The sequence below is a fragment of the Nicotiana tomentosiformis genome, chromosome 8 (genome assembly GCF_000390325.3).
Source record: "Nicotiana tomentosiformis chromosome 8, ASM39032v3, whole genome shotgun sequence".
In the NCBI taxonomy this organism is placed as follows: domain Eukaryota; kingdom Viridiplantae; phylum Streptophyta; class Magnoliopsida; order Solanales; family Solanaceae; genus Nicotiana; species Nicotiana tomentosiformis.
This window is the reverse complement of record NC_090819.1, coordinates 92,647,007-92,659,867: the sequence shown is the minus strand read 5'-3', so window position 1 is coordinate 92,659,867 and position 12,861 is coordinate 92,647,007. Positions and strand designations below refer to the sequence as shown.

The window sequence follows — 12,861 nt, the reverse complement described above, 5'->3', positions numbered from 1 at the left end:
TGAGGAAGCTTCACACACTTGGACTCAATTTTTAAATATGTTCTTGAGGGAGTATGTTCCTTAGAGTCTTAGAGATGCATGGCGCGTAGAGTTTGAGCAATTCCACTAAGGTTCTATGACCATGTCAGAATATGCGGTTTGATTCAGTGAGTTGACTAGGCATTCATTAGCCTTAGTTGCTACTGTTCGAGAGTGGGTTCGCCGATTTATTGAGGGGCTCCTCCCTAGTATCAGATTTAGTATGGCCCGAGAACTAGAGATGGACATCACATAGCAACAGGTGGTGTCAATTGCTAGGTTATTGGAGGGTATGCAGACTCGGGAGAGAGAAGAGAGGGAAGCTAAAAGACCCCGAGATTCCGGCACATATAACAATTCTCGTGCCCCAACTACAGCCCGTCATGGTAGAGGCTATTTTAGCTTTCCTATTCATTCAGCACTTTCATCTTCCAATGGTATTCCGGCTACTCCTAGATCCCATGTTCCATATTACACACCACTAGTGTCTATTGTACCTTATGTACGGGGTGCTTTCAGTGAGCAATCGAGTCGATCATGCCCGAGCCAGTCCCAGCAGCCGCATCCTCCGAGGGCTTGTTTTGAGTGTGGTGACACTCGTCATATCACGAGGGATTTCCCTTGACTTAGGAGGGGTGCACCTCCACAGATTTCTCAAGCCCCATCTATTCCACAGGGCCCTCAAGCTTCTCAGAACATGACTACTGCACCAGTTGCCACCCCACCTGCACAGCCAGCTAGAGGTAAAGGTCGGACAGGTAAAGGTCGCCCTAGAGGGGGAGGCCATGCCAGATATTATGCCCTTCCTCCTAGGACAGAGGTCATTGCATCCGATTCTGTTATCATAGGTATTATTCCAGTCTATCATAGAGATGCATCAGTCTTGTTTGATCAAGGCTCCACTTATTCTTATGTGTCATCTTATTTTGCCCGGTATTTGGGTGTATCCTATGATTCTTTGAGTTCTTTTGTTTATGAATCTACACCTGTGGGTGAATCTATTATTTTGGACCACGTGTATTGGTCATGTTTAATTGTTATAAGTGATTTTGAGACTAGAGCTGATTTGTTATTGCTCAGTATGGTGGATTTCGATATTATTTTGGGCATGGACTGGTTATCGCCCTATAACGTTATCGTGGATGGTTACGCCAAGACGGTGACATTGGCTTTGCCAGGTCTACTGTGGCTAAAGTGGAGAGGTACCTTGGATCATGTTCCTGGCAGAGTTGTTTCATTTCTTAAAGCTCAACGAATGGTTGAGAAGGGGTTTGATGCGTATCTGGCCTATGTGAGAGATGTTTGTGTTGATACTCCAACCGTGGAGTCAGTTCCTGTAGTAAGGGATTTTCCTAATGTACTTCCAGTGGATCTTCCCGCTATGCCACCCGACAGTGATATTGACTTTGGCATTGATTTGTTACCAGGCACTCAACCTATTTCTATTCCACCATATCCTATGGCCCCAGCAGAATTGAAAGAATTAAAAGAGCAGTAACAGGAACTGCTTGATCAGGGTTTTGTTCGGCCCAGTGTACTGCCTTGGGGTGCTCTTGTCTTATTTGTAAAGAAGAAGGATGGTTCTATACGGATGTGTGTTGATTACCGCCAGCTAAACAAGGTTACAGTGAAGAACAAGTTTCTCTTCTATTGCTACACCTATGACCAAATTAACACACAAGGGTGCTCCGTTCAGGTGGACCGAGGAATGTGAGGAGAGCTTTCAAAAGCTCAAGACAGCTTTGACTACAGCCCCTGTATTGGTATTGCCTATAGGTTCAGGGTCTTATACTGTGTATTGTGATGCGTCGCGTATTAGTCTCGGCATAGTATTGATGCAAGACGGTAGGGTGATTGCCTATGCGTCCAGATTGTTAAAGGTACATGAGAAGAATTATCAGGTCCACGTCCATGAATTAGCAGCTATTGTTCATGCCTTGAAGATTTGGCGGCATTATTTGTACAGTGTCCATTGTGAGGTTTATACCAATCACCAGAGTCTATAACATTTGTTTAAACAGAAGGATCTTAATTTGCGGCAGCGGAGGTGGTTGGAGTTTCTTAAGGATTATGATATCATAATTCTCTATCATCTCGAAAAGGCCAATACGGTGGCCGATGCCTTGAGTCATAAGGCGGAGAGTTTGGGCAGCTTAGCATACTTACCAGTAATAGAGAGGTCTTTAGCCTTGGATGTTCAGTACTTGGCCAAACAGTTTGTTAGATTGGATATTCCCTTTAGGTGACGAGTGTGTACACTGGCTAAATGTGGAAGATTATGTCTTTAAATTGTGTAGAGCACTGTTGCATATTAATTAAATTATTTTATTCTATTATATTCATCATCATTAATATAATTTCGTATTTTACATTTGCCAGACCTGTTCCTGCTAAGTATTTTACCTGTTTAGTTGAAACTCTGTTTCTTTTGTTCAGTGCATTACTTGAAGGATGTATTTCTTAATTTAAATATTATAAAAAAATGAAGTATTTTACATTTAACAATTTGATATTTAGACAAGGTGTTAAATTTGTGAAATATTATTTTGCTGAATATTTTGTGAGATTTTCGTACTCATTGTGATGGAGCCGTGAGCTCTTTATTATGGAAAATATTATTGTTGATTTATTTTGGCATGAGCCGTGAGCTCTTTATTGTGAAAAATATTGTTGTTGATTTATTTTGGCAAATTGAAATATTTGGGCACTTGAAGTACAAATTGTGATATTGATACACATGTGGTGGTATAAGGTCTAGGTGTTGAAACGTATGCTGTGATATAAGGGTGGTTTGATACGCCTGACTAGTAGGGGAACTACTAGAAGTTATGCGGTGTGATAAGGGTTGTTAAACGCGGGATGCTATTTCGGGAAAAATATTTTCTTTAAAATTAAATGTGAAGGCTCCCGCGGTGATATAAGGAAATGAGATATTGTAAATTTATTTATGATTTGGGACTACGAGGCGGTACCTTGGGAGTGCCCTTGTTGATATTTTCTTTAAGGGTGAATTGTCTTTGGTTATTTTTGTGTTTTCCTTAAAGTTGTAAATTTCTTTTTTCCTTCCGCGAGGTGTTAATTGCCCGTATTCTGTGTAGTTAAATTGTTACATACTACTTACTTGATTTATCCCCATTGCCATTATTGTTATTATATTGTTAAACTTTTCTCCTTGTCATTTATTATTACAGTAGGGCCTAACCTGAGCTCGTCACTATTCTACCGAGGTTAGGCTTGGCACTTACTGGGTACTGCTGTGGTGTATTCATACTATGCTTTTGCACATATTTTTGTGCAAATCCACGTATATCTTATCAGACCAGGCATTAGTGAACTAGCCGTACGAGGAGACTTCAAGGTATATTTGCCAGCGTCCGCAGACACCGGAGTCCCCTTCCATCCTTATTATGTTGCATCCTTATTTTCTTTAGACTCTGATATATAGAGATATTGAGGATAAATCTTAAAATCTTGTGACTTATTTGTACCGGGTTTTGGGAATTGTAATTATGTAAATTTGTAGATTTGTATTGTTATTCCTCATTGATAGGCTTACCTAGTCTTAGAGACTAGGTGCCATCACGACATGCTATAGAGGGAATTTGGGGTCGTGACAAGTTGGTATCAGAGCCCTAGGTTCATAGGCGTTATGAGTCACAAGCAGGTTTAGTAGAGTCTCGCGGATCGGTACGGAGACGTCTGTACTTATCTTCGGGAGGCTATGAAGCTGTTAGGAAAATATTCACTTCTTTGATTCCTTATCGTGCACATTTGTTGACTTCAAAATTTTAAACCATTGTCTTTCTATTATCTCACAGACGGTGAGGAAGCACACAACTGAATCCGATGGTCATGCATCCACACCCCCTGTTGGAGCTGCAGGAGGCCGGGGTCGGGATAAAGGTCATGCCAGAGGTCGAGGAAGACCATGTGGTGCAGCCAGGGAACCTACACGAGTTGTTGCAGAGAGCCACCAATAGCTCCAGTTGGAGATCAGGCACCTGAGACGCCTGTTACTACCCCTGCACTTAAGGAGACTTTTGCCTAGTTTTTAAGCATGTTTGGCACTCTAGCTCAGGCAGAGCTAATTCCACTTTCTCCTACTACATCTCAAGCCAGGGGAGGAGCATAGACTCCCATCGCCCGTACCCCACAGCCAAGGTCTTGGTTGACCAGGTCCTAGAGGTTATACCAGTGCTACCAGTTGTTCCAGTTCGGCCAGAGGTTAGGGAAGCAGTTTCATAGGGGGAAACAGCTCAAGCTCGAGAGGTACAAGAAGTACCACCTTCCCACATTCAGCTGTTATGCTTCAGATGATGCTCGGGGTTTTCTTGAGGAATGTCATTGTATCCTCTGTACTATGGGTATTGTTGATTATAGCGGGGCTTCTTTCACGGTATTCCAGCTTAGAGGAGCGGCCAACTAGTGGTGGCGGGCATACGAGTTGGATAGTCCGGCTGATGCAACTTCACTCACTTGGACTCAATTTTTTAGATATGTTCTTGAGGGAGTATGTTGCTTAGAGTCTTAGAGATGCATGGCGCGCAGAGTTTGAGCAGCTGTGCCAGGGTTCTATGACCGTGTCAGAATAGGTGGTCTGATTCAGTGATTCAGCCTTAGTTGCTATTGTTCGAGAGCGGGTTCGCCGATTTATTGAGGGGCTCCACCCTAGTATCAGATTCAGTATGGCCTGAGAACTAGAGATGGATATCACATACCAACAAGTGGTGTCAATTTCTAGGAGATTGGAGGGTATGCAGACTCGGGAGAGAGAAGAGAGGGAAGCTAAGAGACCCCGAGATTTCGGCACATATAATAATTCTCATGCCCCAGCTGCAACCCGTCATGGTAGAGGCTATGTGAGCCGTCTTATTCATTTAGCACTTTCATATTCCAATGGTAATCCGACTACTCCTAGACCCCAAGTTCCATATTATGCACTGCAGTGTCTACTGTACCTCCTATACAGGGTGCTTTCAGCAATAGTCTAGTCGATCATGCCCGAGCTAGTCCAAGTAGTTGTGTCCTCCGAGGGCTTGTTTTGAGTGTGGTGACACTCGTCATATCACGAGGGATTTCCCCAGACTTAGGAGGGGTGTACCCCACAGATTTCTTAGGCCCTATCTATTCCACACGTCCATCACGCTTCTCAGGCCATTATTGCACCAGTTGCCACCCCACCTACACAACCAGCTAGGGGTGGAGGTCGGACAGGTAGAGGTTGCCCTATAAGGGGTGGCCATGCCAAATATTATGCCCTTCCTGCTAGGACAGAGGTCGTTGCATCCAATTCTGTTATCACAAGTATTATTCTGGCCTGTCATAAAGATGCATCAGTCTTGTTTGATCCAGGCTCCACTTATTCTTATGTGTCATCTTATTTTGCCCCGTAATTGGCCGTATCCCGTGATTCTTTGAGTTCTTCTATTTATCTATCTACACCCGTAGGTGAATCTTTTATGGTGGACCGTGTGTATCAGTCATGTTTAATTGTTATCGGTGATTTTGAGACCAGAGCTGATTTATTATTACTCAGTATGGTGGATTTCGATATTATTTTGGGCATGGACTAGTTGTCACCCTACCACGCTATCCTTGATTGTTATGCCAAGACGGTGACATTGGCTTTGCCAGGTCTACCGCGACTTGAGTGGAGAGGTACCTTAGATCATGTTCCTATCAGAGTTGTTTCATTTCTTAAAGCTCAACGAATTGTTGAGAAGGGGTGTGATGCTTATCTGGCCTATGTGAGAAATGTTAATGTTGATACTCCAACCGTGAAGTCAGTTCCTGTAGTAAGGGATTTTCCTAATGTATTTCTAGCAGATCTTTCGGCTATGCCACTCGACAGTGATATTGACTTTGGCATTGATTTGTTACCAGACACTCAACCCATTTCTATTCCACCATATCCTATGGACCCAGCAGAATTGAAAGAATTAAAAGAGTAGTAACAGGAACTGCTTGATCAGGGTTTTGTTCGGCCCAGTGTATCACCTTGGGGTGCTCTTGTCTTATTTGTGAATTAGAAGGATGGTTCTATGCAGATGTGTATTGATTACCGCCAGCAAAACAATGTTACAGTGAAGAACAGGTATCCATTGCCACGTATTGATGGCGTAATTTATCAGCTTCATGGTGCTACAGTGTTCTCTAAGATCGACTTGCGTTCATGCTATCATTAGTTGAAGATTCGGGAACCAGATATCCCGAAGACTGCTTTCAGGACTCGTTACAGTCATTACGAGTTCCTTGTGATGTCTTTTGGGCTGACCAATGCCCCAGCAACAATAATGCACTTAATGAATAGTGTATTTCAGCCCTATCTTGATTCTTTTGTCATTGTGTTTATTGACGATATTTTGGTGTATTCCTGGAGTCGGGAAGATCATGAACAGTACCTGAGGACTGTGCTTCAGGCTTTGAGAGAAAAGAAGTTATATGCAAAATTTTCAAAGTCTGATTTCTTGCTTGATTTAGTAGGAATTTTGGGTCATATAGTTTAGTGAGAAGGGATTAAGGTAGATCCAAAGAAAATTGAAGTAGTTCAGAGTTAGCCCAGACTATCATCAGCTACTAAGATCCGGAGTTTTCTTGGTTTGGCGGGGTATTATCGCCGATTTGTAGAAGGTTTCTCTTCTATTACTGCACCCATGACCAAATTAACCCAGAAGGGTGCTCCGTTCTGGTGGACCGAGGAATGTGAGGAGAGCTTTCAAAAGCTCAAGACAACTTTGACTACAACCCCAGTATTGGTATTGCCTATAGGTTCAGGGTCTAATACTGTGTACTGTGATGCGTCATGTATTAGTCTCGGCGTAGTATTGATGTAAGACAGTAGGGTGATTGCCTATACGTCCAGACAGTTAAAGGTACATGAGATGAATTATCTGGTCCACGTCCTTGATTTAGCAGCTATTATTCATGCCTTGAAGATTTGGCAGCATTATTTGTACGGTGTCCATTGTGAGGTTTATACCGATCGCCAGAGTCTATAACATTTGTTTAAACAAAAGGATCTTAATTTGCCGAAGCGGAGGTGGTTGGAGTTTCTTAAGGATTATGATATCACCATTCTGTATCATCCCTAAAGGGCCAATGTGGTGGCTGATGCCTTGAGTCGTAAGGCGGAGCGTTTGGGCAGCTTAGCATACTTACAAGTAGTAGAGAGGCCTTTAGCCGTGGATGTTTAGTCCTTGGACAACTAGTTTGTTAGATTCGATGTTTCCGAGCTGAGCCGAGGTGAGTTTTGGCTTGTGTATTTTCTCAGTCTTGTCTGTATGATCGTATCAGGGAGCGTCAGTATGATGACCTCCCTCTGCTTGTCCTTAAGGACACAGTTCAGCACGATGATGCCAATGAGGTCACTATTGGAGATGACGGTGTATTACGGATGCAGGGAAGGCTATGTGTGCCTAATGTAGATGGTTTGCGTGAGTTGATTCTCCAGAAGGCTCACAGTTCACGGTACTCCATTCATCGGTGTTGCGAAGATGTATCAGGACTTGAGACAACAATATTGGTAGAGGCAGATGTAGAAATACATAGGGGAATATGTAGCTCGATGCCTAAATTGTCAATAGGTGAAATATGAGCATCAGCGACCGGGTGGATTGCTTCAGAAGTTAGGTACTCTAGAGTGGAACTAGGAGAGAATCACTATGGATTTCCTTGTTGGGCTCCCACGGACTCAGAGGAAGTTCGATGCACTTTGGGTGATTGTGGATAGATTTACCAAGTCAGCTCATTTCATTCCTGTGGTTACCATTTACTCTTCGGAGCAGGTGGCTCTGGTTTACATTCGCGAGATTATTAGGCTTCATGGCATGCCAGTATCTATCATCTCTACTCGGGGTACACAGTTTACATCACGGTTTGGGAGGGTTGTATATCGAGAATTGGGTACTCGTGTGGAGTTGAGTAAATCATTTCACCCTCAGACGGACGGACAGTCCAAGCGCACTATCCAAATACTGCAGGATATGCGTCGTGCGTGTGTGATAGATTTTGGGGGTGCTTGGGATTAATTCTTACCACTTGCGGAGTTTGCTTACAATAACAGCTACCAGTCGAGCATTTAGATGGCTCCGTATGAGGCCTTGTATGGTAGGCGGTGGCGGTCTCCAGTGGGTTGGTTTGAACCGGGTGAGGCTAGGCTATTGGTTACAGACTTGGTTCAGGATACCTTGGAAAATGTTAAATTAATTCAGGATCGACTTTGTACAGTCCAATCTAGATAGAAAATTTATGCGGATCGGAAGGTTAGTGATTTTTCATTCATGGTTGGTAAGCGGGTCTTGCTCCGGGTTTCACCTATGAAGGGTGTGATAAGGTTCGGGAAGAAGGGCAAGTTGAGCCCTAGGTATATTGGGCCTCTTGAGATTCTTGAGAGAGTTGGAGAGGTGGCTTACAGACTTGCACTACCACCTAGCCTCTATGCAGTTCATCTAGTTTTCCATGTTTCCATGCTCCGGAAGTATCACGGCGATCCATCCCATGTGTTAGAATTCAGCTCAGTCCAAGGTTTGAAGCTTAAATTCAAATAGTGACCAGATATTGACTTATGTGTAAACAACCCCAGAATAGAGTTTTGATGATTCCAATAGCTCCGTATGATGATTTTTGACTTGGGAGCTTGTTCGAAATTTTTTGTTTTGAAATCTGTAGTAAAATTTGGCTTGAAATGGAGAAAATTGAATTTTAGGAAGTGTGATGAGGGAGTTGACTTTTTGATATTAGGGTCAGAATCCAATTCTGAAATATTTTATTGATCTGTTATGTCATTTATGACTTGTGTGAAAAATGTGAGGTCAATTGGAATTGATTTGATTGGTTTCAGTATCGAATGTAAAAGTTGGAAATTCTTAAGTTCCTTAAGCTTGAATTGGGGTCTGATTCGTGGTTTAACATTGCTTTATGTGATTTGAGGTTTAAACTAAGTTCATATGATGTTTTAGGACTTGTTGGTGTATTTGGTTGAGGTCCTGAGGGCCTCGGGTGAGTTTCGGATGGTTAACGGACCAAGAATTGAACTTGGGAGACTACTGAAGTTGAGTTGGTTGGTTTTTGGCTGATCTGGATTTTTCTTCATCTGTCAAAAATCGAGGTAAAAAATTGAGTTTAAAAATCGAGGTCAAAATTGAGGTTAGGAAATCGAGGCAGGAAATCGAAGTCAGGAAATCAAAATCTGGAAATCAAAGTGAGGAAATCGAGGTCACGAAATCGAGCTCCAGAAATTGAGCTCAGGAAATCGAGGTCAGAAAATTGAGGTCAGCGCCTGGACAGAGACTTTAAGTAATAAAACGGGGGCTTCGTCCCATTTTCTATTTTTGACAAATTGGAGCTTTGGGAGAACTGATTTTTGAGAGATTTTGAAGGAAAAATATTGGGGTAAGTGATTCTAACTCGGATTTGGTCAATATAAATGAATATATCATTGTTTTCATCATTTAATTAGTGTTTTGAGATGGAAATTTGGGAAATATTTGAGAAATCTCATAAAACGAATTTTTGAGAATTCAGTGTCGATTCAGAGTCGGATTTGAGTGAAACTAGTATGGTTGGTTTCATAATTGAATGGGTTGTCAGATTTTTTGAGTTTCGTCGCATTCCGGGATGTGGGCCCCACGTACAATTTTTGGGTTATATTTCGGATTTTGTTAGAAAATTTGTATTTTCATATGAAATTCATTCCTAAAATTTGTATTGATTCAATCGAATTAATTATGACTAGATTTGAGTCAATCTGAGTCGAAAAATCGAGGAAAAGGCATACTACTTGACTGATTGAGTGTGGTCTTAGGTAAGTCACTTGTCTAACCTTATGTGGGGAAAATTTCCCTTAGGATTGATATTAATATGAAAATGTTGATGTGTTGAAAGACGTGTATACAAGATGACGAGTGTGTACACGGGCTGAATGTGAAAAATTATGTGTTTAAATTGTGTAGAACACTGTTGCATATTAATTAAATTATTTTATTCTGTTATATTCATCATCATTAATACATTTTCGTATTTTAAATTTGTCGGACCTGTTCCTGCTAAGTGTTTTACATGTTTAGTTGAAACTCTATTTCTTTTGTTCTGTGCATTACTTAAAGGATGGATTTCTTAATTTAAATATTATAAAAAAAATGAAGTATTTTACATTTAAAAATTTGATATTTAGACAAGGTGTTAAATTTGTGAAATATTATTTTGCTGAAACTTTTGTGAGATTTTCGTACTCATTGTGATGCAGTCGTGAGCTCTTTATTATGGAAATTATTGTTGTTGATTTATTTTCGCATGAGCCGTGAGCTCTTTATTGTGAAAAATATTGTTGTTGATTTATTTTGGCACTTGAGGTGCAAATTGTGATATTGATACGCATGCAGTGCTATAAGGTCTGGGTGTTGAAATGTATGCGGTGAGGTAAGGGTGGATTGATTGGCGTGACTAGTAGGGAAACTACTAGAAATCATGCGTTGTGATAAGGGTGGCTAAAACGCGGGATGCAATTTCGGAAAAAATATTTTCTTTAAAATTAAATGTGAAGGCTCCCGCGGTGATATAAGAAAATGAGATATTGTGAATTTATTTATGATTTGGGACTACGAGGCGGTACCTCGGGAGTGCCCTTGTTGATATTCTTTTATGGCTACATTGTCTTTGGTTATTTTTGGTGTTTTCCTTAAAGTTGTAAATTTTTGTTTTCCTTCCGCGAGGTGTTAATTGCCCTTATTTTTTGTCGTTAAATTGTGACATACTACTTACTTGATTTATCCCCATTGTCATTATTGTTATTATATTGTTAAACTTTTCTTCATGTCTTTAATTATTCCAGTAGGGCCTGACCTAACCTCGTCACTACTCTACCGAGGTTAGGCTTGGCACTTACTGGGAACCGCTGTGTTGTACTCATACTATGCTTCTGCACATCTTTTTTTCCAAATCAATGTATATCTTATCAGACCAGGCATCAGTGAATTAGCCGTACGGGGAGACTTTGATGTATATCTACCAGCGTCCGAAGACTCCGGAGTCCCCTTCTATGCTTATTATGTTGCTTCCTTATTTTCTTTAGACTCTGATATATAGAGATATTGAGGACAAATCCTTAGAAGATTGTGACTTATTTCTACCGGGTTTTGGGAGTTGAAATTATGTAAATTTTCAGATTTATTTATTTCAGATTTCTATTGTTATATTACATTGATAGGCTTACCTAGTCTTAGAGATTAGGTGTCATCATGATATCCTACGGAGAGAATTTGGGGTCGTGACATTCGTCATCTGTTGATTGTTTCACCTATTCTTGTGCTTTGAGTCATAATACTTTGGTTCCAGACTCCTAATAAATGGCATAAGAAATAAATTAGTGTGAGAGACTCTCAATCCAGAATCATTGGCAAGTTATTTTTTCATCCTTTTCAATTTAGGAGGATTTAAAGTATTTCCACACTTCTCCTCCAGCGTGACTTAAACCCAAGGCCTAACGGCCATGGGTGGAGGTCCTTTACCAGTAGAGCAAACATCACTTGTCAAGTTAACTCCTTTAATTACCAAGTCCAGCTACCGATATGAGATGTAAATCATTAGTTCAGTTAATAGATGGCCCACTACACTTTAATACATAGTATGTTAAAAAAAGAAGGTACTCCCTCCGTCTCAATTTAGAGATAACACACTTTTCTTGCTAGTTCATTCCAAAAATAATGACACATTTCTATAATTGGAAATAATTCAACTTTAAACTTCTCATTTTTACACATTTTACCCTTAATGAAAAGCTTTTATAACCACAAAAATATCATGGCCCCACAAAACTTATGTTTTAAGACCACAAGTTTCAAAAGTCTCTCTTTTATTTTTAAATTTCGTGTCGAGTCAAAACTACCTTATCTAAATTGAAACGGGATGAGTAACATTTTTCTTATACTAACAAAACCAGGTTAGTGGCTCACGATTCGATACGTACTCAAATAGATAGTTGCCCACCTTTCTATCCTTCTCAAAAGGTGAAGGTAACGTGAAATGTCACTCTCCTATTTTTCAAGTGTAGATGCAAATAGGTCTATTTTTTGATGGACAACTTGAATGCTTATGGTTACAAGTATAGAATGGTAGAACAAATAAATAATCTGGGTCCCATGATCATTCGTTTGTGGTATATATGAACAGCCTCACACAGATTGAACTGGTATGCATTAACTGACGAGTAGAATATCCAACATGCTTATACCATTGCTATAAACTGAAAGTTGTTGATATTTCATGCAACTGTCACGACCCAAAACTAACCTGTCTTAGGCACCTTATATAGTACTAGGCAAGCTGACATTTCAAAATATTTTAAAACTTTTAAATGAAAATGAGCTTAACAGTTTAAAAAATTAAAGTTCTCATAAACTGGATAAAATCAAAACTCAACACAGAAGTTTCTAAAATCATGTTGTCACTGAGTACATAAGCGTCTATACAAGTATGAGAATATTGTCTATGAAACACTAAAACTAAATACATAAAGCTGAAAGATAGGGAAGGAGAGTCAAGGTCTGTGAAACGCCGGGCAGCTACCTTGAAATCTCCAAATGATCAAGCTGGGCAGAGAAATCAACACCCACTGTGTCCAGAAACACCTGGATCTACACACGAAGTGCAGGGTGTAGCGTGAGTACAACCAACTCAGTAAGTAACAAGATTAAATAGTGAACTGAAAGTAGTGACGAGTTTCACAGATATAGTTTAATTACAGATATTACAACATACTTTCAGAAATTCAACAATTAAGGCCAAAACAGTTAATTCATGTCTAGTTCAGCTGAAACAGGATATAATATCTCTCAGAAATTTTATGAC

General features: G+C 40.5%; 1 protein-coding gene across 1 annotated transcript; it reads left to right on the top strand.

Annotated features, from left to right (window-relative positions):
• Positions 1–715: 715 nt before the first annotated feature.
• LOC138897833 (uncharacterized) lies at positions 716–1,516 on the top strand. The gene has a single exon (XM_070183851.1). The coding sequence runs from the start codon at positions 716–718 to the stop codon at positions 1,514–1,516; it is 801 nt and encodes a 266-aa protein (XP_070039952.1).
• The last annotated feature ends 11,345 nt before the right edge of the window (positions 1,517–12,861 follow it).

Coding starts and splice junctions, on each gene's coding strand:
- LOC138897833 (XM_070183851.1), top strand. CDS start 716: ATGACTACTGCACCAGTTGCCACCCCACCTGCACAGCCAGCTAGAGGT.